Raw genomic sequence first — 24,792 nt, 5'->3', positions numbered from 1 at the left:
TTTCATGGAGGCCCTTCCAGCAACCAACCCCCACCCTTGGGATGGGTCCAAAAGTCATGCATTTACATCACAAAACACCTTTATCACTTTCTACACTTAGGAAATTCCAAAGGCTCCTGGAGCTGTGAGAATGAAGACCAGTACAATCACAATATTGCAACAGGCCTTTAGGTCATGTTCTGCCTTTAAGGAACTCTTCCCAGGAAGAGACAAGACCACCATACAGTGCAAGTGAAGAGAACCCAGTTAGGAAAGGTGGGCCTAGCCTCTTGGGTGGAATTTGGAATGAAGAAGGGCCTCTCAGGCAAAATATAACAAATGGTGGGAGGAGGCCAGAAGCCACTCTTTGCTGTGTTTTGGTGGGATGCTTTTCTAATCAGAACTGAGCACATACAATGAAAAGAAGGTTTCTTGAAGGTTGAACTGGGGGCTTGGTGTCAGAAAATGGAGGTGGGGTTCTGAATTTAACATAGAAGACTTCAAAGTAAATCAAGTGTGGGATAGAAAGTGTTGTGGAGTTTGGGGTCAGACGGGTTCTGAAATTTACTAGCTGAAGATACTAGGCAGTTAACCTGACCTCACCAAAATAATAATAATACCATTGACTTTAATGAGAATAAAGTGATGCACCTGTCACAGTCCCAAGATTAATACCTGACTCATACTAGGTACCCAAGAAAGATAGGGAAAAGGCCTGTGGCACTTTCAGGTACACAGCTGGGGATAGGCTAGTCATGGAAAACATGGCTACTGGATTCTTGCACAGTCTAAAGCACAGGTGGTAAACACAAGACTCGCAGCCTGAAACCAGCTCCTCCACCTTGTTTTATCCAGCCCAGGACCTTGTTTCTACCCAGTGGCAGCACCAACCTCCTTGCCCCTAGTTAAGGAGTCGTTACATTTACACAGTCCTACAATTACATTTGGCCCTTTGAAGGCAACCTCAAGGCTGATGTGGCCCCCACTGAAAATTAGTTTGACACCCCGGTCTAAAGGAAAATCTGGGAATTTCCAGTCAAGATGGCAATGTAGGTAGACACGGCTCACCTCTTCATACAACCACATCAAAATTACAAGTAAAATATAGAAAAACCATCACTCAGAACCATCAGAAATCGACTTGAGTGGAAGTCTGACAACAATGGAATTAAAGAAACCGCACCCATCCAGATTGGTAGGAGGGGTGTAGATGCAAAACAGGCCGGTCCACACTCATGTGTGGTGGATAAAGATTTGGGAGGGATATTTTGGGAGCAAGGAATCCCAGCCCAGGATTCCAGTGTCAGGAAGGTAAGTCCCTACATCTGGCTGCAAAAACCAGCGGGGATTGAGTCCCTGGAAGAAACTGCTGCAAGCGGTTTCTCTTACAGAACTTACACACAGACTCACCTCCTCAGATTCACTCCCTCTGAGCTCCGGCACCGAGGTGGCAGCTTGAAGAGCAACAGTGGCACACAGGGAGAAACGGAAGTGTCTGGCATCAAGGCAAGCAGAGGCCATTGTCCCTTTTCTAAACTTTCCCAGACCAGAGCCTGCAAGCTACTGCCATCAACCTGGCTAAAAGTATGACCCACCTTGGAGATCCCCAGAGACTCTGCCCCACCCAACTTACAGGCCCACACAAGCTGCTCTTCCAAATGAATGGGTGGTCTTGGCTCCTGCTTCACAACTTCCTAAATCCTCAAACAAGCAGCAGCTGACCCTAGTGAGGCCCTTGCCCCGCATTTGCAGCAGCCAGCCTAGATCCATAGCTTGGCTTCACTGGGGAAGCTCCAAGCCCAGTGTGGTAGCAGCCAACTCAGATTGCTTTATAGCTCAGGTAGGGTTGCTTCTGGCAAAAACAGGTGAGGGCTGAACTTTCCCTGCACTGCCTGGGAAATTCCAGAGCCTGCATACACAGTGGACAGCTATAGACCACGTCAGAGCACCACCACCCTGCCCCTTCACGGCTGATCCTCCATGAAAGGGCAGAGGTTGGTGGTAAGTGGTCACAGCCAGTCCTTGTAGCTGACTGGCACATTGATCTGCTGACAGCAATTAAGGTTCAACTACAAGAGAAAGGTATACTCAGCCCACATGAAGGGTGCACCTTGAGTACCCAGCTTCGGTGATAGGGGAGGCTGGGCCAGTGGACCCTACAGGACACCTACTACGTTAGGCCTCACTACCAAGACAGGGAGTCAAAGCTGCTCTTCCTAATACACAGAAACAAACACAGGAGGCTACCAAAATGAGGAGACAAAGAAACATGGCCCAAATGGAAGAAAAGATCAAAACTCCAGGAAAAGAGCTACATGAAATGAAATGGAGATAAGCGATCTATCAGATGCAAGGCTCAAAATACTGATTACAACGATGCTCAAGGAACTTAGTGAGGACTTTAACAGCATGAAGCAGACCCAGTCAGAAATGAAGGATACACTAATTGAAATAAAGAACAATTTACAGGGAAACAACAGTAGAGTGGATGAAACCAAGAATCAAATCACTGATTTGGAACATAACAAAAAAAAAAAAAACAAAAAAAAAACAAGCAATCAGAACAAGAAGAAAAGAAAATACCCCCAAATGAGGATAGTATAAGCAGCCTCTGGGACAACTTTAAGCATCCAACACTCACATCATAGGGGTACCAGGAGAAGAGAAGAAGAAACTGGAAATCTATTAGAAAAAATGACAGAAAACTTTCTTAATTTGGTGAAAGAAACAGACATGCAAGTCCAGAAATCACAGAGTTCCAAAGATGGACGCAAAGAGGCCCAAAGATGGATGCAAAGACGCCCACTCCAAGACACATCATAATTAAAATGCCAGAGGTTAATGATAAGGAGAGAATCTTAAAAGTAGCAAAAGAACGGAAGTTAACTACCTACAGGGGAGTTCCCATAAGACTCTCAGCTGATTTCTCAAAAGAAACCTTTCAGGCTCGAAGGGACTGGTAAGAAGAATTCAAAGTCATAAAAAGCAGGGACCTACAGCCAAGATTGCTCTACCCTGCAAGGTTATAATTAGGATCAAAGGGCAGATAAAGAGCTTCCCAGACAAGACAAAACTGCAGGATTTCACCATCACCGAACCATTGTTATACAAAATGTTAAAGGGACTTATTTAAGAAAAAGGTCAAAACTATGAACAGTAAAATGGTAATACATAGCTACCAACAACTGAATATAAAAAACAGTCTTAGCAAACAAGAACAGGGACAGAATCATGGATATGGAGAGCTTTTTGATGGTTGCCAGATGGGAGGCGCTTGTGAAGGAGTGAGGTGAGTAAGAAGCACAAATAGGTAGTTACAGAATAGCCACGGGGATGTAAAGTACAGTATAGGAAATGGAGAAGGCAAAGAACTTATACCCATGACCCATGGACATGAACAATGGTGGAGGAATTAATTGCCTGAGGAAGTTGGGGTGCTGGGAGGCAGGGGGCTAAGGGAGAAAAATCAGGACAATAATAGCATAAATAATATAATAGCATATTTTATATGCTACATATATACATACATATATATTAAATATAATAGCATATTTATACAGTGTATATGTTGTATACACAGTAATAGCATAAATAGTATAATTTTTAAAAAAAGAAAACCTGAGAAGTTGGGGTAAACTAGAGCAGGAGCTGACAAACTGTTACCTGCGCTCATTTTTGTAAATGAAACTTTACTGAAACAGAACTATGCTCACTTGTGTACTGACTGTGGCCATTTTTGCACGACAGCAGCAGAGCTGACTGGTTGTAACAGAGACAGTGTCGCCCGCCAAGCCTAACACATTTACCATCTGGGTCTGCAGAATTTTGCTGACCCCTGAACTAGACAAGTGTCAAAGAAGACTCCTATGTTTTTAGGGCTTCAGACCCAATTAGTCATGTGAAATACCAGTTCTCAGTAAAGATAGCTTCCTTTGATTTGTATCTTCCCACCTTACAAAGTAAAATTAAAGGTTTAATTCTTATTCTTCAGAGAAGGAACTGTGTGCCACACTGTACTTTATGACAAACTGACTTCTGAGTACTGAGGAGACAACAACTAACCGGGCTAGGTAGGACAGTGACCTTTTTAAGTTAAAATGTAGTTTCTTCAAATGGCACATGTCATTTACACTGAAACTTTAGAGATCAGTTATTTTAAAACAAACAGCATATGATCTTTCTATTCATGTCCCAAGCTGTAAGTCCAAATGGGTTGAAAACAAAATTAAAGGAACCCAAATACATCCCGTGTTAATTTCATTACAAAAGGATCATATTATTCTGAGATACTTGTTTTATTCAGGATTCAATTGTGTCCCCATTGCTTCCACAGTCTCAGATATGATGTCATTTTGGTACCCAGATTTGTAGACAGCAAGCTCACCACATCTGAACACGAGGAGTTTATTCAAATAAATCCTTTGACCACATTCAAGGTGAAAGACTTTTTTTAGAGCTTTTTAACAATATCAGCTAATTTCTGTGAGTTCCCCAGAACGGTATAACCTCTGCCTACCAGTCCAGGCCACTGTTTCGAAGTTGAACGGGAGAGTTTTTGTCTTTATTAGTTCTTGAAGTTAGAGGCCCAGCAACGGTGACACCTGTGGAGAGTCAAAGGAAGGTCAAGTGTTCCGCCAGCAGCGGAGCCCCTGCCATGGCCTTACAAAGAGCACCTACTTTCCCAAGAACAGGACAGTCTGAGAGTGGGCATGACGGCTGCGGGGCACCGAGCAGAGACCCAACATGGAAGGTCCTGGCAGAATGAAATTTTGCCAGTGTTTAGCCTATTGGATGAAGAATTTACCATTCTATTTCTTCCTTGGAATGCCATGGAACAGTTCTTAAAGGCTGATTATTTTAATTCAGAGTTAAAGTCATCTGAAAATGACAGTTCATATGTAGATGAATTTATAACAAAAACAAGTCTGTAAATCATATAAATGAATAAAGATGTGAATTAGAAACATTTGATAAAACATTAATTATAAAAGGAAAACTAATTCTTGGGGTTAAAACACTTTTATTAAAAATTTTACAAAATACAAGTTAAATCAGCCAGATATTTACTGTAATCTCACAAGTTACAAAAATCAAATATTAAAATGTTTACGGATGTTTTTTAACAGTAATTCCCTGAGGATTTTGTTTCTACATCTATCAAACCCTTTCACCATGCCCAGTATGAGCTATTTTTTTAAAAAGTTCTCTCATTAAACCATAAAACATTTTAAATTGCTATACCATAAGCTTTAATCTAGTGATACTTATTTATATTGTCTAAAAAGGGGGGAGATTCTATTTTGAATACAAATACATGTAACAAAATAGCCTTATGATGATTTCGGAAAGAAATGCAGCTTTTTAGTCAGCATGGAGGCAAAGCAGGGGACCTGCTTCTTTCCAACTGCACTCCGGTCTTTGCAAAAGTCCACTCGGCGCTGAGAAACTTTCCTGTTCACCAGGGTGAGGAGTTCTGTGAACTCCAAGGAGGAGCCGAATTTCCTCAGCATCTCACACAAATCTTGGATGTACCAAGAGCCATTCACAGTTTCCCGATGAGAATAATAACCTGAAAAAGACAGGAGGAAAAGGACTGAGGTTTTCTGGCTTTCGGTTACTGTGACTAGAAACACCTGGATAACTCCTTGCTACAGAAGTATGAATTCTCATAAAAGCTTGGAGAAGACTAAGGGGTATGCAAGATACACTTTTCACATTCTCCTCTTGACTGTTGTCACAGGAAAAGGGGTTAATTCTATACAGTTCAATAAAAATAAGGTTAATTTTATTTAGTGTTCTCCATTACCTAAAAGTTTCCAAGATAATGGTGCCAACTAATGATTTTGAGAAGAGATTAGAAAGAAAGAAAACATAAAATCACTTACTGCAAAAAAAAAAAAACAAAAACAAAGAACAATCATCATCAAATATTTTTCAACAAAGCTTCCCACGACTATGACAGTGATGACACTGTGACCCTCGGTAATTCCTAGCAGGTTGCTAATATGCAGTACAATCAGACTTGTGGTTTTTAAACTTTTGGTTCTCGGGTGATTTCTCTATAAGCTGTTCTCACATCTTCATGTTTCTCTCTGCGCTGCGTCACCCAAGGAATCTATTCTGAACCCATGAGCTTCCAGACCAAATCGCCGTGTCCGAGTATAAAGACCGGCTCCACATCGAGCCCAGGTGAAACCCAGAGGACTTTGGCCGGGAAAGCTCATTCCTAGCTTGTATTGGACACCCACACACCTTCTGCAACAGAGTAGCACATGAGGAAGTCTGCTCCGGCGGGCAGCGTGTACACTGAGGCCGCGTCCACCTCGGTGAGGTTGGCCTCCGGCTTGCTTGTGCGGTGATCCACGACATCCAAAGGAATGACTGGCACGTCATGCTGGCTCCCCCGACAAGCCTACGAGACGCAGAAGAGTCGCTTCCTTCACTTACCTACTCTATTCTTCCTGACGCTTAACGCTTACAGCGATGTATAATTCAGTGCACATTTGTGTTAACATCGACACGAGCCAGGTTACAGGCACTTCAAAAATGAAGCACTCAGGTTAAGAGTAGACTAAAGCTGACAGTCTTTTCCTAGGTGCATTTTCTTTCAATGGTTTTAAAATATTGGCATCCTCAACTGCACACTAACTTCTGTTCTTTGAAAGGTACACCGTACAGCACAGAGCTTCTGTGGTTTAAAAATTCCGTATAGATAAACAATATCAGAGCACCAAGAGTCACCCTTTCTTTTAAAAAGCTATAGTATTGGCCTAAATGTTTCCATTTAATCAGAGATGCTCCCAGATTGGGTTTGCCGTGCCTACCTGCTGCCATACACTGATCAGAATGACAACACTTGACATGAGGGGACAAACATCGATGCACCTTCTTCCTTTTGCTCCTACTTAAAAGTGAGGTCTCATTCTTACCTGCTAATTCTGGCTCACACAAAGGCTAATGTCAGCTTTGTCCCTCCTGTTCCAAAACGTGTATGATGAAGTCCTAACCCCCAGTACCTCAAATGTGACTGTATTCGGAGATTTGGTGTTTAAAGACATAATTAGGGTAAAATGAGGGCATCGGGGTGGCCCCTAATGACCGGTGTCCTGATAAGAAGACATTAGGACAGACACACAGGAAAGACCAGGAGAAGACAGAAGGAGAAGGCAGTCAGTCAACTACAAGCCCAGGGACCACAGGAGAAACCAACCCTGTTAACACCATGGTCTCAGACTTCTCCAAAACTTGTAAGAAAATAAATTTCTGTTGTTCGAGCCACCCAGTCTGCACACTTTGTTCTGGTCGCCATAGTAAACTTAATACAGTGATCTCACAGACTGCGTAGTATTATTATAAGCACACCCATCAATTATGAAATTAAAGAATTATAAGCTTTAAAAAGAACAAAGAAGTCCTGAATGATTTCAAAGTTACCAGATAAACACAAGGCCACTACTATCCTATTTTTACAGGGAGATTTCCTTGGTGTGCAAGGCAGCAAACCAGGCGAAACTGGGAAGTGAGACAGACTGAAGAGCCTAGGGCTCTAGCGGGGAAATAAAGCCCCAAAACAACAACTGAAAACACCTGTGGGGGTTGAGGCACCAGGAGAGACTCCCAGCCTCACAGGAGAGTTCACTGGAGAGACCCACAGGAACCTAGAATGTACACAGAACCACCCAGCTGGGAATCAGCACCAGAAGGGCTCAGTTTGCTGGGGTGAAGTGTTGGAAGGGACTGAAATGGCAGATAGTGGAGCAAGTGCCATTGTTCCCTCTTGGATCCCTCCCCCACATACAGTGTCACAATTTAGTGACATGGGTTGCCTCTCTTGGGTGAACACCTAAGGTTCTGCCCCTTATAACCTAACAGGCATGTCAAGACCAAAAAAAAAAAGGCCCAAAGACAAGAACAGATCAAAGCTCCAGAACAAATACAACTAAGTGACAAAGAGATAGCCAACCTATCAGATGCACAGTTCAAAACAGTGGTGATCAGGATGCTCACAGAATTGGTTGATTTTGGTCGCAAAGTAGATGAAAAAAATGAAGGTAGTAAGTGAAATAAAGGAAAATGCACAGGGAACCAAAAGTGATGGAAACAATACTGGGACTCAAATTAATGGAGTGGACCAGAAGGAAGAAAGAAACAACCAAACAGAAAAGAATGAAGAAACAAGAGTTCAAAAAAATGAGGAGAGGCTTAGGAACCTCCAGGACATCTTTAAACGTTCCAACATCCGGATTATAGGGGTACCAGAAGGGGGAAAGAAACAGCCACAAGTGTAAAACTTATTTGAACAAATAATGAAGGAGAACTTCCGCAGTCTGGTAAAGGAAATAGACTTCCAGGAAGTTCAGGAAGCTCAGAGAGTCCCAAAGAAGTTGGACCCAAGGAGGAACACACCAAGGCACATCATCATTACATTAGCCAAGATTAAAATGAAGGAGAGAATCCCAGAAGCAGCAAGAAATGAGGAGACAGTTACCTACAAAGGAGTTCCCATCAGACTGTCAGCTGATTTCTCAAAAGAGACCTTACAGGCAAGAAGGGGCTGGAAAGAAGTATTCCAGGTCATGAAAGGCAAGGACCTACATCCAAGATTGCTTTATCCAGCAAAACTTTCATTTAGAATGGAAGGGCAGATAAAGTACTTCTCAGATAAGATCAAATTCAAGGAGTTCATCATCACCAAGCCCTTATTATATGAAATGTTAAAGGGACTTATCTAAGAAAAAGAAGATAAAAACATGATAGTAAAATGACAGCAAACTCACAATTATGAACAACCACACCTAAAACAAAAACAAACTAAGCAAACAACTAGAACAGGAACAGAACCACAGAAATAGAGATCACATGGAGGGTTAGCAATAGGGAAGTCGGAGGGGAGTGGGAGGGGAGTCGGAGGGGGAGGGAGGGGGAGAAGGTACAGAGAATAAGTAGCATAGATGGTAGGTAGAAAATATACAGGGGGAGGGTAAGAATGGTATGGGAAATGTAGAAGCTGAAGAACTTATAAGTATGACACATGGACATGAACTAAAAGGGGGGAATGTGGGTGGGAGGGGGTGTGCAGGGTGGAGGGGAGTGAAGGGGAGAAAATGGGACAACTGTAATAGCATAATCAATAAAATATATTAAAAATACTATAATATCATCAGTCTTACCTGAATGATAAATATCTTGGGTTTTCCAACCAGGCTCTGACACTTGTCTCCTTTGAACAAGCCAGTCAGTGTCTGAATTTCAATTTTGGCATCGTATGCGTAAATGTGATTGCCTTCGCCATGACTCAGGAAAACACACAAAAAGCAATCAGCATCTAGATGGCTAGTGGTTGATGCTATAAGGCCCCAAAAATTCATACAGAAATGAAAATAAGATGCTTATTATCTACATATTAAAATTCTATTGACTAATAGTAAAGTAATACATATTATTGAGGGAGGGAGAAAATTGGTTATTCTTATAGCAAACGCAAATGAAACACAACTTATTTTGTCTTATAGTCTGCAATGAAACACAACTTATTTTGGTCAAATAATTTATACCATACTGTATATGACGTTTTTTAAATCAAAACTATTAAAGTTCAAAGTAAGAGAGTTTGAACAGATTTCCTTAGTTTTTCTAAAGCACAGGAAAATGACATGTAAAACATAAAGGGATGTTATGGGGAACCCCCTTGAACATCCAAGTCATTTTGGCAGTAAAAGTTTTCTGAAATCAGCAGAGAGCTTCTCAGAGCCTGGAGAGACCCAGAAATTGCTACTTATCAATTCCCTATGTGTTGCTGCACCTGCAATGAATGCAGCACCTTTAATATGTCTACACAGCAGTTGGAGCTTCCAAAAGAGTATTAAGACATAAAACTGATGTCCTCAAAAGCTTATGAGCAAGCAAAATAAAAAAACTTGGTAAGCAACCAGTTAAAATTAAAATCATAAACAGATTAAAAAAGAGTGCTGGTGTGGAGGTTCCTCAAAAAATTAAAAATAGAACTACCATGTGATCTAGCAATTCCATGTTTGGGTATTTATCCAGAGAGAATGAAAACACAAACTTGAAAAGACATATACGCACCTCTGTTCATGCAGCATTACTCATAACACTTTACATATGTAAACAACACAGGTGGCCATTGATGACTGGATGGATAAAGAGGTTGTGGTGCGTATATGTGCAACGGAATGTTATTCAATCATAGAAAGAATAAAACCTTGCCATTGCAACAATAAGTATGGAGCTACAGGGCATTATGCTCAGTGAAATAAATCACAGAAAGACAAATACAACATGATTTCACTTATATTTGAAATCTCAAAAATCCAACCAACCAACTAAACAAAAAACCAAGCTTACAGACACGCAGCACAGACTGCAGTTGCCAGAGGAAATAGGAGGGTGGAAGTGGGCAAGGTGGGTGAAGGAGTCAAAAGGTACAAACTTCCAGATATACAGTCATGGGGATGTCATGTACAGCATGGGAACGACAGTTAATAACACTGTATTGCATACTTGACAACTGCTAAGAGAGTAAATCTTCTTTTAGGATTAATTTTTTTAGAAAAAAGTCTTTATCACAAGAAAAAAATGCACTAACTATGTACGGTAAAGCGTGGAAACTACACTTATGGGGAACTAGACATCTCACAATTATGTTGTATACCTGACACTAATATGTTATATAGAAATATCTAAAAAAAGAGCTCTGAAGAAAGTTTAAATTATATAAGTAATATAATAGTCCATTGGCAGAAGACTTGAAAATCCATGGCATGCAGTAATTATTATGATAAACATAAATTGTTAAAATACCTACTGCATAGTGATGTAGATATTAAGAGATACTGTATGTAAATCAACAGCTTTTTGAAGTCAGTAAAAAAAAAACAAAAAACTTGGGTGTGGAAGGAGTCAATGAAAAAATCACTGCCCAGAATATGTAGTGTTTGCATTTTAGACTTTTAATTGCCAAATGAAAATATTTCATTCATTTCTAGAATAATGGGCTATAATTCATGGCATGCTAAATATACACTTTAGAGGCATACTTTGCAAGGGTCTTTAAATCTGGCGAGTAACATATAAGCAGACAGGCACAACCAAAAACCTCTAACCCGCACCAAATTAATTGGTAAGACTTTTTATAGCAGTTAATTATTTCAACCTGTCTTTTCAGATAGGATAATTAAAATACTCAACCCCATCAGAGGAAAATGAACAGGAAAACTACTTACCCTCATGAACTGTGAGCAACAGTTCTTCTGCTTTAAGATCATTAAAGCATTTCACTTCAAATCCTAGATCTGACAACCTGGTAATAGACCAAATTGTGTATTAGCGTATGAGTTACTGAAAGCTGTCACATACCCTACTTGAGGACTTTATATGCATTTTACAAACAGAAGTTGTCTTTTATTTAGGGGGAATGGAAAATCAAATATGACAATGATGGTTTTCCCGGATCACCCACAATAAGAAAGGACTGACTAGTAATGACGACTGACTCAAGGTAGAATATTGGGTCTCCGATGCAAATCAGGTGACCCTTGAACAACAAGGGTTTGAACTGTGAGGATGCAGGTTACGCAGACTTTCTTCAGTAACTACCTGTACCGTTTTCGATCTGTGGTTAAGGGTCTGCGGATGCAGAGGGCTGACTATGAGCTGATCTACATTCTGCACCATTTTATACAGGGGACTTGAGCACTGTACCTTTTGGTGTCCAAAGGGACCCTGGAACCAATCCCCCGTGGATACTGAGGGGCAACTTAGGTTTGGAGGAGTCAAAAGTTAGATGTGGATTTTTGACTGTGTGGGCGGTCAGTACTCCTAACCCCTGAGTTTTCAAGTCCACTGCTCGTGAACATTGAATAGAACAGGGTTAGGGAGAAAACTCAGGCAAATTTTTAGGGGTGGAGGCTGTGCCCAACCGAGGCTCAGCCTCAAATACTCCTGTGCTGTTATTTCTTCGGCGTAGACAAGTTTCCATGAACAGTCATCACTTAAATATCCCATCACCTTGACCTGCAGATACAACTACTACCTGCGCAGGAGATTGTCCCTGTCTGCATTGGTGCCCCGCCGCTCCGGCAGCGTTAGGTGCCAGAAGAACCTCTCATGGTTGAAGATTAACGCAAGTCCTCTCCTTTTGTGGTCCATTTTGTACTTTTCTGCTGGATCAAACACTTCACTGTTAATGAAAAATTTGAACAACAACCAGTTTAAGTCCTACTAAATGATGAGCTCCTTACAGCCCAGGGAGGCCTGCGGCTTCCTCCTCCTCTGCCAGGCTGCCATGGTGCTGGTGTGCACCAGGGAAGCCTCTCGACATGCTAGCAAGGGCAGCCCTGAAACACTCCTGTGTGAGCTGGTAAACAGCAGCCATCGTGCGCACCCACCCACAATCCACCTACAGGGGTCTCTCTCCCCCAGGTCTCCAGGATCCGGCCACCAAGGACAACGGGCCTGCCCGGGGCTCACCTCTAGCGCTAGGGCCCATGCCACACCAAACCCTTAAATATTCTGAACATCACTCTGGGCCCTTTCACAACCAAGGCAGGAAATAATCTGTATTATCCTCAAATTAACTCTCCAAATGCTAGAACCTGACATACTCAGTTCCACCTTCCAGTTCCCGGTCCCTTTCTTGCTTTGATTTTTATAATCCGATGATGACCTCAGAAGAAGAGACTTTTATTAGAAAAGAGCATACTTTTACCTTTTATACAAGGCATCTGTTTCTGTTATACTTTGTTCCTCACCTATTAAAAAAAAGTTGATCTGTGTTAATTAATTTGTATTTTGACTTACGGCTGTGAATCACAGCAAAGACTTCCATCTGGATGTCTAAGACTCTCTGTTTTGGCAAATAAGAAGTAGGGTAAGGGAAAAGGAAGGGAAACTGCTTAGTAATAAATGCATGAACTAAAAAGGAATGGCTTAATTCCTTCTCACCTCCAACTCTTACCTGCAAAAATAGCAAAGAATATTAAACAGAAATGGAGAACATATGCAAATGAATTCTTGCAAAATAAGCCTAGAGTAACAGTTTTTTTTGGTTATGGAACTCAAATGAAAGTGTTTTTGTAAATGGTCTCTGAAACAGAAGAAATTAAGTCATTCAGGAGAACTTAAACACACTGCATGGTTATTATGGGAAGAGGCTGACCTTTGGGTAGCAGAAGGGAAGGGGCGGGGCAAAGGCTTATTGGATTTCCTGAATGGCACATTTGTCCTTACAACACTATAACAGAGACCTTCTGCTCCCAACTCACAATCAGACTTCCTCACCCTCTGGACAACCTTTCACTGACTCCCTCTCCATTCCCTAGAGCAGCGTTGTGCAACAGGACTTTGTGTGACTGTGGAATTGCTCTACAACTGTGCTGTCCCATATGGTAGCCACTGGCCACATAAGGCTCGTGAGCACCTGAAATGTGGCTATTGCAACTGAGAAACTCAATTTAAAAAAAAAAAAAGAGAAACTCAATTTAAAAAAAGATTTTTTAAATTTATTTTTTGGAGAGAGGGGAAGGGAGGGAGAAAGAGAGGGAGAGAAACATCAATGTGTGCTTGCCTCTCATGTGGCCCCCACCGGGGACCCGGCCTGCAACCCAGGCATGTGCCCTGACTGGGAATCAAACTGGCAATCCTTTGGTTCGCAGCCTGTGCTCAACCCACCGAGCCGCACCAGCCAGGGCCTCCATTTTTAATTTTATTTCAATTAATTGAAATTTAAATAACCACATATGGCTGGTGGGCAGCACACCTCTTTGATCCACCAACATGGCTGGTGAGCAGCACAGTGAGTCTAGCATCTTCTACAATAAGGCTCCATATACTCGTAATTTGTTTTCACTTGATAAACTCAACAGTTCAGAAGGGAGAGAGAAAGTAAAGAATAAAAATACTAACAGCGCAGTAGGACACGCCTCAGTTGGGGTCTTTCAGGAAGAAGGATGGACCCTACAATACAGGCTCCTACCATACCTCCTGGCCAAGAGTGTTCCTCCCGCTCCATACTCCCTCCCTGGCACCTGACTATTCTAACCTCATATTTCCTCACCGACAAAATCCACCCTGGGAGTGAGGGCGAGCTGTGGAATCCAACCCAAGTGACTCTGACCAGTCGCGCTCAGCCCATTCCTCCTGGAATTCACCCAATGTTGAGAGCCAAGCAAGACGCCACTAAGGCGTCCTCTTGTCCAATAGCCCCTAAGTCAGTTTTTCTCTACCTCTGCATCAATTCCTGGCCTGGGTGATAAAATGAGATCCCTGGATGCTAACCCAGACTTAGAGAAAAAAAGTCCTGGGAGCGGTAACAATCTACACTTCTGACAAGGCAATTTTTACTCACACCACAGACTGGTAATCAACAGCAGCCTCTCTAATGCATGGTCTCCATCTCCCAAGGTTTCCACACACTGTTCTCCACACATTGTTCCACTGAAGCACTTTCTACTCACCGCCCTGCTCTGCTGGGATACTTCCTATTCCACACACACCACTCTATGGGAGATATTTCCTGCTCCATACTTGGCTCTACTGGAATACTTTCTACTCCACACACTACTCTTTCGGGAGACTTCCTACTAAGACAGTGCTCTACCTGGAGCTATTTCCATACAGCACACACCCTTCTATAGAGATAGTTCATGTTAGTACGTGCTCTACCCAAGGATGCTTCTGGACTGCACACACTACTCTGCACGGATGCTTCCCACTAGACAGCGCTCTACTTGGAGGCTCTACTTCCTCTTCCTTGGCACAGTGCTATGCCAAGGATACTTCCCACTTTCCCCACTGCTCTATCTGCCGCTGTACAAGCATACCCAGGATTCTTGCCAATCCACACATGACCCACCTCATGCAATCTACCGTCCTACGCCATGCACAAACTGCTCTATCCAGAATTCTTCCAACCCCACAAACTGCCCTACCAGGACGCTTTCTAATCCACAATCTGCTCTATGGCAGATACTTTCTACGCCATAGAGTGTTCCACTGGGATGCTTCCTACTTCACACACAGATCTACCGATACACTTCCTACTCTCCCTACCCTACAAACTGTTCTACCCAGAATACTTCCCACTTCCCACACTGGTCTACCTGGACACATCCCCCTCCTCTCTGCTCTTACCAGGACACTCCATGTTCTATACAGTGTTTACCAGGGACACTCCGTCCTCCACACGCTGCTCTATGAGTAATACTTCCCACTACACACTCTGCACTTCATGGACACTTCCACTCCACGCATACTCTAGATATCCTACTCCCCACACTGCTCTGCTACTGATCCTTCCTACGGCACACACTGGTCTAATGGGACACTTCTGGTTCCACTTACCGCTCTATCAGGAACACATCCTACTCAAATACCACTCCACATATATATTTCCCATCTACCAGGATACTTCCTAGGCCACACACTGATCCAACAGGGTACTTCTTTCTCCACAAACTGCCCTACAGGTTATTCCCTACGCCACACACTGCTGTATCCAGGATACCTCTTTAATTCACCAACTCTCCGGCCTGGAATACTTCCACTCCACACACTGTGCTGGGGGGTTACTTCCTACTCCCCATACTGCTCTACTGAGGCAGCAGAGCAATTTTCCCTCTTTTTCTTTTCAAAAGCATTCACATTCTACCTCCTTTTAATAACCGAGTGTTATCGTTAAAGCAATTATATTAAAAAGAAACGGAATAACCTAAACACATGACATCCTTGTCTGCGAGCCAATCACTACCATCGCCCCTTGAAAGCCTGCACAATTTGGGGAGCAGAGTCTCTCCTGTGGTGCACAAAGATGTAGTAGCAGACCCGGCAGCTCACTTCGTCCAGTTTTCGTACCAAACTAAATCAAGTCTTTGAGCATGAAAGCATCGGCGGAGATGTACACTCAATTGGGTCTTTAAAGTTTGTTTTTTACGGTCCCAGGAAGGAGCTTCACAGCTGCTCCTGGCCAGGTGTAATTCCAGATGTGCATCTATCTGGGTTGTCACCCAATACTGCCCTTTGCTTAGTCAAGTCCCTACCAATTTAGGAATGATAGCTAGTGTTCAGGAGTGATAGCTATTTCTAAGTAGCTCAGGATAATCTGTTTAAAATGACATTCATTTTCAAAGTTAACAAATGAGGCATTCTCAGTGAGGGATTTTTGAAAAGTGTTTTGCTGTTATTATTAATATTATGGACTCTAAAAACTTTACTTCTGATCTGGCCAGCTCCAACCTTCCCTCTAATATAAATGCACCCCCTGCATCCTGCAATACTAATTACTGAGCAGGTCCAGCTGCCAGTCTAATCCAGCAATTTGTGGTATTAGAACAGAAAGCCATGGAGACAGAACCTAAGTTCCAGCGCTTCCCTGGAGTTGATAAACCTTCCCCAGGTTTCAGATATAATACTTCATGGCAGCGTCGGTCACTCTAAGCTGTATGTACCATGAGGACAAGCTCTCAGGGAGGCTGCCGTTTAAGAAGTACCATTATGCTGCATGAACACAAATAAATTGATCGAAAGGGTAAATGGCTTTGTTGACCTGGGGAAAATAATTTTACTTAATGACTTATTATTATTTTTTTTTTTTAGAAAGAGGGGAAGGGAGGGAGAAAAGGGAGAAAAACATCAATGTGTGGCTGCCTCCTGATCACCTCCTAGTGGGGATCTAGCTAGAAATCCAGGCATGTGTCCTGATAAGGAATCGAATTGGTGACTTTTTGGTTCAAAGGCTGGCATTCAATCCACTAAGCCACACCAGGCAGAGAAAATTAATTTTAATAAGGGAGATAACCTATATTTATAGCTTTCTATTCATTTGCAGCCTGTTTAAACCTGACTCTTCACCTCTTCACACTTCTTTGCTCCTTAGATTTCTACAAAACAAATCCCTCCTTCTTTCTCTTCACCTTTATTTGATATCTTTCCACATAATCCTACTAGTTTCCACTTGTTGATGGTCTGGCCTTTGGATGCTTTCTCTTCTTGGGCTCCACAGTCCCCTGAAGCCTGAGAACAGGCAGTGGAGTTGGGATTGAAAGCCAGGTCGCCTGCGGATTCCAGTCTCTGCACCCTGTCACCACACTAAACCCTCTCCCACCGGAGACAGACCATCTCTGCCTTCCTAAACTAAGCGTTCATTTCTCCAAACTTCATCATCTATTGTCACAGCCTTCCTTTACTGCGGTGCTTAGGGAATTTTACCCATACTCTCAATGAACAAATAATCCTATGAGTAACCCCCATCAGCCTAGAACAAACTGGAAAAGGATGGGGTGGACTAAAAAAAAGAGGTGGGTAGGGAGGAGGTTGAAGAAGGAATGTGATCAAAAGAATGGATGAGTAGGTGCTCTGCCTAATAGTCGGGCATCCAGGATCCCTGCCTGGTTTTCCACCCTCCACCACAGGTTCCAAAAACGGCCTGCCTAGGGCCCTGCACTGCCTGCCTAGGGCAAAGCCACTCCTTGAGTGACCTTATTATGACTTTCTACAACTTGCCTTTGGGGCGAGGCTTGTTCTGTGCAGCAAAGAATAAAAAGCTCTGAAATAAAGGCACTCTGAATGAACTGGTAGCACATCAACCTTAAAATAAAACTAAACCTTAACAGTAATTTAATTAATAAGCGACAGCGAAGAACATTCTAAAGTACAAGTTCAGCAGTTGATTATTTTGTAGAGACAAGCCGCTGTGGTTTTAACTCAGACCCACTGTTGCAGGTTTTCTCGATGCAGGAGAAGGTTTCGATTCTGGGTTCAATACCCAGAAGGCCCTGGCTTTGTCTCCAGGTTAGCCCAGCCACAAGGGGCCAGCCGGTCGGGCCGGCTTCCACTCCTACTGCAGGCAACCTCTTCTTTAACTTTTCCTTAGAAGTGAGAAAACAAAACCAGATCCAACTACCAAAAGTTAACTTTTCACGGCCAGGTGTGGGGGAAGCCAGGGCCGCGGGACCAGCCTGTTACCGCTTACGTGGCACTGCGCCCCGAAAGCGCTCCTCTCCGGAGGACAAAAAGAGGCGGGGCCCGCCCAGCAAAGAGGCGGCGGCGAGGAGCCCGCGTTGTTTCCCTGAACAAAAAGCCACCCTACCCCGACTGGACCTGAGCGCTGCCCTGCAGGACCCGCAACTTCCTCCGGCTGCCGGGAAACCCCGCGCCCCAGGGAACCCCTACCTGCCAGGCCAGCCTCTGTGGGCTCAGGTACCAAGCTCATTGCGGCCCGAACGCAGCGTCCACACCCGCGAGGCCTCCGCTTCCTAGAGCCGGACCGCAGCACCGCCCCTTCCTCCACCCTCTCCGCCCCGGCTTGTGCCTCCGCGGGGTTAAGGCTCCTTTCCTCCCTCCGGAGCCCGCTGGGCCTGGAGCGCCTCGGGGCGGGGCAGGGACGCGCAGTCCGGGCTGCCTGGGGCCAGAGAGACAGACTGGCTTTCGGGCCAGTCCAGCCGCCACCCGGAAGACCTGGGGTGGCCCAAGTAGAAAGCCCCAGGCGACGTCAGATCACCTGCGAGGAGCTGAGGCTCCCTCAAGCCCACCCCAAACATTTGCTCTTCCTGACTCGCATAAGGGTGAAGGATGTTGTGTGTCTTCGCGTTTCAGATTGTGAACTCTTAGGACTAAGAAGGGCTCCTGGTGGTTAACTGGGCCTCAACAATAGAGCCCAGCAGCCATTTCTGCAGAGGCCTCCCTGGGGCGTCCAACATTTTGGCGTCTCTGGGCCACACTGGAAGAGTTGCCTAGGGCCACACATTAAATACACAAACACTAACAAAAGCTGATGAAGAAAAAAAACTTTTAAGTAAATTCATGATTTTATGTTGGGCCACAGTCAGAGCCCTCTTCAGTTGCGTGGGCCCCCACAATGCCGCAGACCCTACACGCCTGCTAAGTAACCTGCCAGTCTGCGACTCTGTGCAGCGGGAGCCAGCTGGAGTCCAGTTTAAACCAATAGGACTGAGGCTTTGCTCAGTCAATTGGAGTTCACAGGTTTGACCAATCAGGGATTAGAGGCGGGGACTACTGTCTATATAAGCTATTGCCCAGCTGGCTCAGGTGTTTGGCATTACACCGGAGACCTGAAGCTGTCTTGTCTTGGCTGAAACAGAAGGCAGTGATGGAGTGGGGCGGTACAGACCTCTGACTCCTCGCAGCCCTTCTGTTTTCACGGAGGTGCTCTTGCACTACTGAGCTGCTCCCCAGCAGCGCCGTGTTGTATAACTGTTGTGCTGTTTGCACTAAAGATTCCTTCTTCACCATACCGATTTTGTTGGCGTTTGAATTGGCACTTACCGTGCGCTGACAACGTGTAGGTCTTTTTTTTTTTACCAGTGCAAGTTACTTTATAGGATTTATAATAATTTATTTTAAACGCTGCTTGCATAGGGGATGTGGGCCAAAGTAAACTAGAGGCCACTGCAGGATTTTCACGTCTGGCTCTTGTAGGTAGAGCTAGTGAAAAGCTGCCATACATAAGTGAAGTCATTTTAAAATACAGCAGAGCAACCATTCCAGAGGAGCGGTTTGCATGTCTTGCTCCTACAACCTTTGCAAAGTTTGAGCTGGGCAAAATAATATTGTCTTACAAACAAATGTAAAGCTAACAGGAAGGCAAGTATCCTGACCATGAAGACGGATGGTTATGGACATTCCTTAAAATCCGTAACCAGAGAAATGGTGAGTCATAATCTTTTTGCCTTTTGGAGTGTCTTGCTTGGATGTTGATGGAAACAGTATCTGTGAATCACAGTAACACAAAGTGCAATAAAATGAAGACTGCTTATGTAGGTAACAAGTAATACAGCTTGGTAAGACCAATAGAAAAGTCCTTCCTTTTATTCATATAAAATTATTTTTCTTCCTTTTCTTATAAGCATGCTATTGCCTTTGCCCTGAAATTGGAATACAATTTGGGTTTCCACCTGAATCTATGCTCCAGATTGCAATTCTATGATCTCAAATAAATGCTTGTTGCTTCTCACTTTGACTTATTATTAAGTAAATAAGCTGTTGACTATTCTGTCACCAAAAGATTTATTTGGGAAAAATAAAGAAATTCAGTCTGATGCATGGAGACATGGTGAGCCACAGGCACACACTGAACTGGACCAAGACAGGGAAGGAACTTAGGGAAGAGAAAGTTAGGGAGAGGCGCTCCTACGTCCATAGTGCTCTGTTTTGAACAGAGTTCTCCCTGCAGGGTTATGAAATGACAGAATATACAACTTCTCCCATAAGCCCTAAGATTATGGATTGCCTTAAGTCAAAGCATGTTGTCCTCACACATAAAATGCTGTTCAGTGTGCAAATCGGTGTGATGAAGCACTCAATGTTGCCTTCAACTGAGTACCTCTTTAGGTGATTGGCTATTATGTAAATTTGCTTCAATTACAACTCTTTAAGACTGAATGAAAAGGTGGCCTTTTGTTAAGTCTTTTGGGCCTTGCCATTTAAAAAGTAACCAACTTCATCTTGGGAAAAAATGTGTTAAAGCACAATTTCTAATATGTTAAAATAACTATACGGGATATTTAAGAAATAAATAAGGGGTCAGTCTGACCCTTATTAATGTTACCCCATAAATAGGTAGAAAAAAATAAAATCTAACTTGATAATCACATGTGCTTGTGGTTCAAAAATCATGCTTGCTCATTACATGGAATATGAAATCAAAGGAGAAGGATTTTGCTCACCCCATGCTATTTACTCTTCATTTCATTGAAAGCATAAAATATTTCCAAAAATTGCCCAGGCTGTGTGGTTAAGTGGGTTGGAGTGTTGTCCTGTACACCGAAAAAAGGTTGCAGGTTCGATCCCTGGTCCGGGCACATATGGGAAGCAACTGATCAATGTTTCTTCCATCAATGTTTCTCTCTCTCCCCCTCTTCCTCTCTCTGTAAAATCAATAAACATGTCCTCATGTGAGGATTTAAACTTTTTTTCCAGAAATCATTATTTTAGCTACTAATTCTTCAGTTAAGGCATAGAAGATCAATATCTCCCTTATATATGGTTGTGACAATTGAGTTAAATGACTGTACTCAGAACAGTGCCTGGCTTGTAGAGAGCTCAATAAATTATTTTTATTACCATCTCACTATAATTGAAAGCAGGTTTTGCCTTCTTTTGGTTTCCCTATTACCAAGCCCAGTTGCCTAGCAGATAAGTGTTCAATGAATATTTATCTACTGTATGAAATTCAAGCTTTCAGCATTTACACGCAGGACTTTAATCAGTTTGACTGCGTTATCTGACCACCAGAGCTTCCAGTCCTGTTGCCTAATCTTCCGAGTCTCCTCTGCTTGGGTCCTGAAAACACCCCCTCTCTAGGAGCGAAATCCCAATTGGCTGATCTTTCACTTAACTGGAAGGAACATATGCAAGGAATTTATTTTTTCCCTCAGAATATTATATTGCTTTTGTAGCGTAAGTGGTTGGTTATACAGGGGTGGGCAAAAATAGGCTTACAGTTTTAAGTATACAAAACAGTTTCTCGTTTATTAATTGTTGTATTATTTTTTATACGAACAACTGTAAACCTACATTGGCCCACACCTGGGTATTTTAAAGTAAGATTTTATTTTGTCTACCTTTAGACATATACACACAAAACGTTTTGGGATACATGCTTCAGAATTATAAAGGTAGTGTTAGCCTTTTAAAGCAATACTATCCTGCCGGTGAAATTAGTGAGTGCCTGGGACTGGGAAACCGGCTGCCAGAATCCTAATCCAGGCTCCACCCGTTCGTTAGCCATGAGACACTGGGCAGGCAGCTCAGTTTAACCATCCCCAGCCTCAAATTCTTCTCTCTCAGCCTTACCTAATTCTTGAGCCAGTAACTGCAAAACTAGAACCTACCCAGCTCACAGTCAGCTTTGCAGTGTGTTTTTAGCTACTGACGATGACCTAGAACAGTTCTCAAACTATGGTCTCTGAGCCTGTAGTATCAACATCATCTGGGAACTTATTAGAAACGCTGGGAATGTATGGAATCCGACCTATTGCATGAGAAGTTAGGGGTGGGGGGACCAGCAGCACATTTCAACAAGCCCTCCGGTGATTCTGCTGCATGCATGCTCATGTCTGAGAATCGCTGAAACAGACCCATTAGAATCCTACCAAGCTCTCTTCCTTCTCAGAGAAGACCCCCCCTACCGCAAAATCCGTAGTATTAAAATAATTAAGATACACTAAAGATCGAAAGTGTCAACCGATAGTTGTTTTGCCAATTCAATGCCAACAAAAATGCCCAATTTGGGGTGCAGTGAAGAAGGAAACTTTACTCAGTGCAAAACAGCTCAACTGTTACACAGCACAGCTATGAAAACAGCATGGCTGTGAGGGAGCTGTGGGGCGAGGCCCCTCTCTGGCTAGACACCTCTGCTTTTCCACGGTGCGCCCTGCTCTGCCCTGAGCAGGTCTGCTTTGCACTGTGCTGGTCTGTTCCACTCTGTTCTGGCAAGACATCCTCTGTATTTTATCTCTGCCAGGGAAACCACAGTCTTCAGTTTTGGGTGGAAAGGGAAAGTACCTCTCACAGCCAGAGGGGAGCTAAAGGACAGACATCCCTACCCCTGGTCCCTGATTTGTCCCTCCTCATGCAAATGAGACTCCAAATCCTCACACCGGGTGACTGACCCAAAAGGCACTGTCCTGATTTGTTACAATGGAACTACTTTTATTGGCCAGTGAAAAAGCTTAAAGGGAAAGGGGGCAGGTATAGCTACAACTGTAATTGGATGGGAAAAGCCCCAGTCCTATTGGGGGAAATAGGATTCCAGGAACTCCTTCATAGGGACTGTCTCAGAGGGCAGAAACCGTGCAGCGAGGCAAGTTAGGGCAGGCTTCACTCTCAACTGCAGTTTGCCTGAAAGACCCCTGTGTAGAAAGGCTGCTAGGCTATTGTGGTGTTTTTTTTTTGCCTGTTTTTCAAAATTTGAGCCCCGTTAAACACCAGGAGCCATTCCTAGTTGGTATCTTCTTTTTCAGGGTTCCCAAACATTAACTGGATGGTTTGATTCTTCCCATAATATGGGAACAATCAATTTTATGGATTGTACTGAAACTGAAGGCCAACTGTCACCTATCCTAGGAATGACATCTATGGACCAAAATTAAATTCAGAGATAATTTTAAAACTTTAAATTTTGGTCTTTTTTTTTTTCGATGTTACCTCAGTAAACCTTCAGCTTTTTCCTACAAATATTAGATTTCTATGATTCTGATTCTTATACTTAAAACTTGAGGGCCAACGAAGAAATGTTTGAAAAGTTATCAGCAAGGCTTTGAAATTTGAGGGGGAAACCTAGTAAGGCAAACAAACAACTGTCACTTGTCTGCAAAGATGATACTACTGACCCAGTTTTCATTATTTTTATTAAAAATTATTTTTCATTTGTTTATAACACTGGTTCATTCTTGCACTTATGATTTGAGCAGGTGGCTGTTTTTGTAAGGTAAAGCAGAGAGAAAAAAAATCATAAATTGAAGGGACTACTTCAATTACAGCCTGTCATTACACAAGTTTGAATAAATACGTAGCAGGTAATATCTGCAAATTTTAGAACAGTGCAGTATAGTACGTGTGGGTGGATCTTACCTGATACATCTCAGTCTACTCCCAAAATGCCTTTAGTCAGTCTACTAAATACATTGTTTTTACAGAAAGACTCCACTGTCTTCATTTTATTAAATGTTATTCTTGTTTTGTACCAGGATAAAATGACCCTGTAATCTTGTACTTCTATAAATACTGACAGAAATAGCACTTTGTACTTAAGTAGGGAGAATTAGTTATAAGTTACCAAAACCTCTTAATTAGTATTACCAGTCTAGTTAGGGCTTCAGTGAAGGAAAGGCTGCTCCCTAAGATGTGTTTAATTAGCTCTTGACCTCATAATGAAATGAATACAGCTCTATCTGTTCCTGGAAGAAGAGTGTCAAAAGACTTTGAAGAGACATGCATTATTTGAAAGCAATGTAATTTTATTATTTTAAAAGATCAGTATCATATTTCTTACAAAGAGCTGCTAAAACTAGCTTTGGGGGTTGGTTTTAAAAACTCTTTGGCTTTTTGTTCTGGCTGGTGTGGCTCAGTGGATTGGGCACAGTTCGATTGCTGGTCAGGACATATGCCTGGGTTATGGGCCAGGTCACTGGCTGGGGCCATGCCAGAGGCAACCGATCGAAGTTTCTCTCACACATCAGTGTTTCTCTCCCTCCCTCCCCCTCTTTCTGAAAATAAGTAATTAAAATCTTAAATTTCTTTTTGCTTTTTTAAAATGAATTTATTCTGTGGATAGGGAAAATACCATTCTTAAAAATCTAAATATATGTCCCATGGCACAGAATTCAAGTGAAAACATCAATACAAACTCAAATGTATGTACATTTATGTACACAGATAATTCCAGGTGTGTACATGCTGACATACATACAGGGAGGGGCCAAAGTAGGTTTATAGTTGTGAGTACATGAAAAACAGGGTTTACTCTTGTATTATTATTTACTAATGACTATATTATTTTCCATGTCAACCGTAAACTTACTTTTGTCCCACCCTGTACATATTTCATAGCTCTGTTTGCTGGGAGTGTCTAGAAGCAGTGATACTTGGTAGCCACAAGCACATCCAGTGTCCAGATCTTGGTTTCTAAGTTTCATCAGAAACCAATCTCCACTAAAAGGAACCGAAGAGGCTGACGTTGGGGCTGGGAATATGCAGGATGAGCCTGGAGCAACTTTCCTACTTTCTTGCCAGAAACTACGGAAATGCTCAAAGACCCAAAGGATGGGCGTATCAGAG

General features: G+C 42.9%; 1 protein-coding gene across 2 annotated transcripts; it reads right to left on the bottom strand.

Moving 5' to 3' along the window:
• Nucleotides 1-4,979: 4,979 nt before the first annotated feature.
• On the bottom strand, nucleotides 4,980-18,306 carry CASP6 (caspase 6). 2 transcript variants are annotated; one of them, XM_037031892.1, is made up of 7 exons: nucleotides 18,166-18,306; nucleotides 12,707-12,749; nucleotides 12,032-12,178; nucleotides 11,223-11,299; nucleotides 9,150-9,325; nucleotides 6,232-6,391; nucleotides 4,980-5,548 (listed from the first exon to the last, which is right to left on the bottom strand). In XM_037031892.1, the coding sequence occupies exons 1-7, from the start codon at nucleotides 18,203-18,205 to the stop codon at nucleotides 5,310-5,312; spliced, it is 882 nt and encodes a 293-aa protein (XP_036887787.1). In that variant the 5' UTR covers nucleotides 18,206-18,306; the 3' UTR covers nucleotides 4,980-5,309. The 2 variants fall into 2 exon arrangements, with proteins under 2 accessions (XP_036887787.1, XP_036887789.1); XM_037031894.1 differs by lacking the exon at nucleotides 12,707-12,749 and having other exon boundaries at nucleotides 5,153-5,548; nucleotides 18,166-18,293.
• Between the last annotated feature and the right edge of the window lie 6,486 nt (nucleotides 18,307-24,792).

The sequence above is a fragment of the Sturnira hondurensis genome, unplaced genomic scaffold (genome assembly GCF_014824575.4).
Source record: "Sturnira hondurensis isolate 20B ecotype Veracruz unplaced genomic scaffold, ASM1482457v3 Scaffold0021214, whole genome shotgun sequence".
NCBI classification, from domain to species: domain Eukaryota; kingdom Metazoa; phylum Chordata; class Mammalia; order Chiroptera; family Phyllostomidae; genus Sturnira; species Sturnira hondurensis.
Note: the sequence above shows the minus strand (reverse complement) of the source record. Positions and strands in the feature narration are given on the sequence as shown.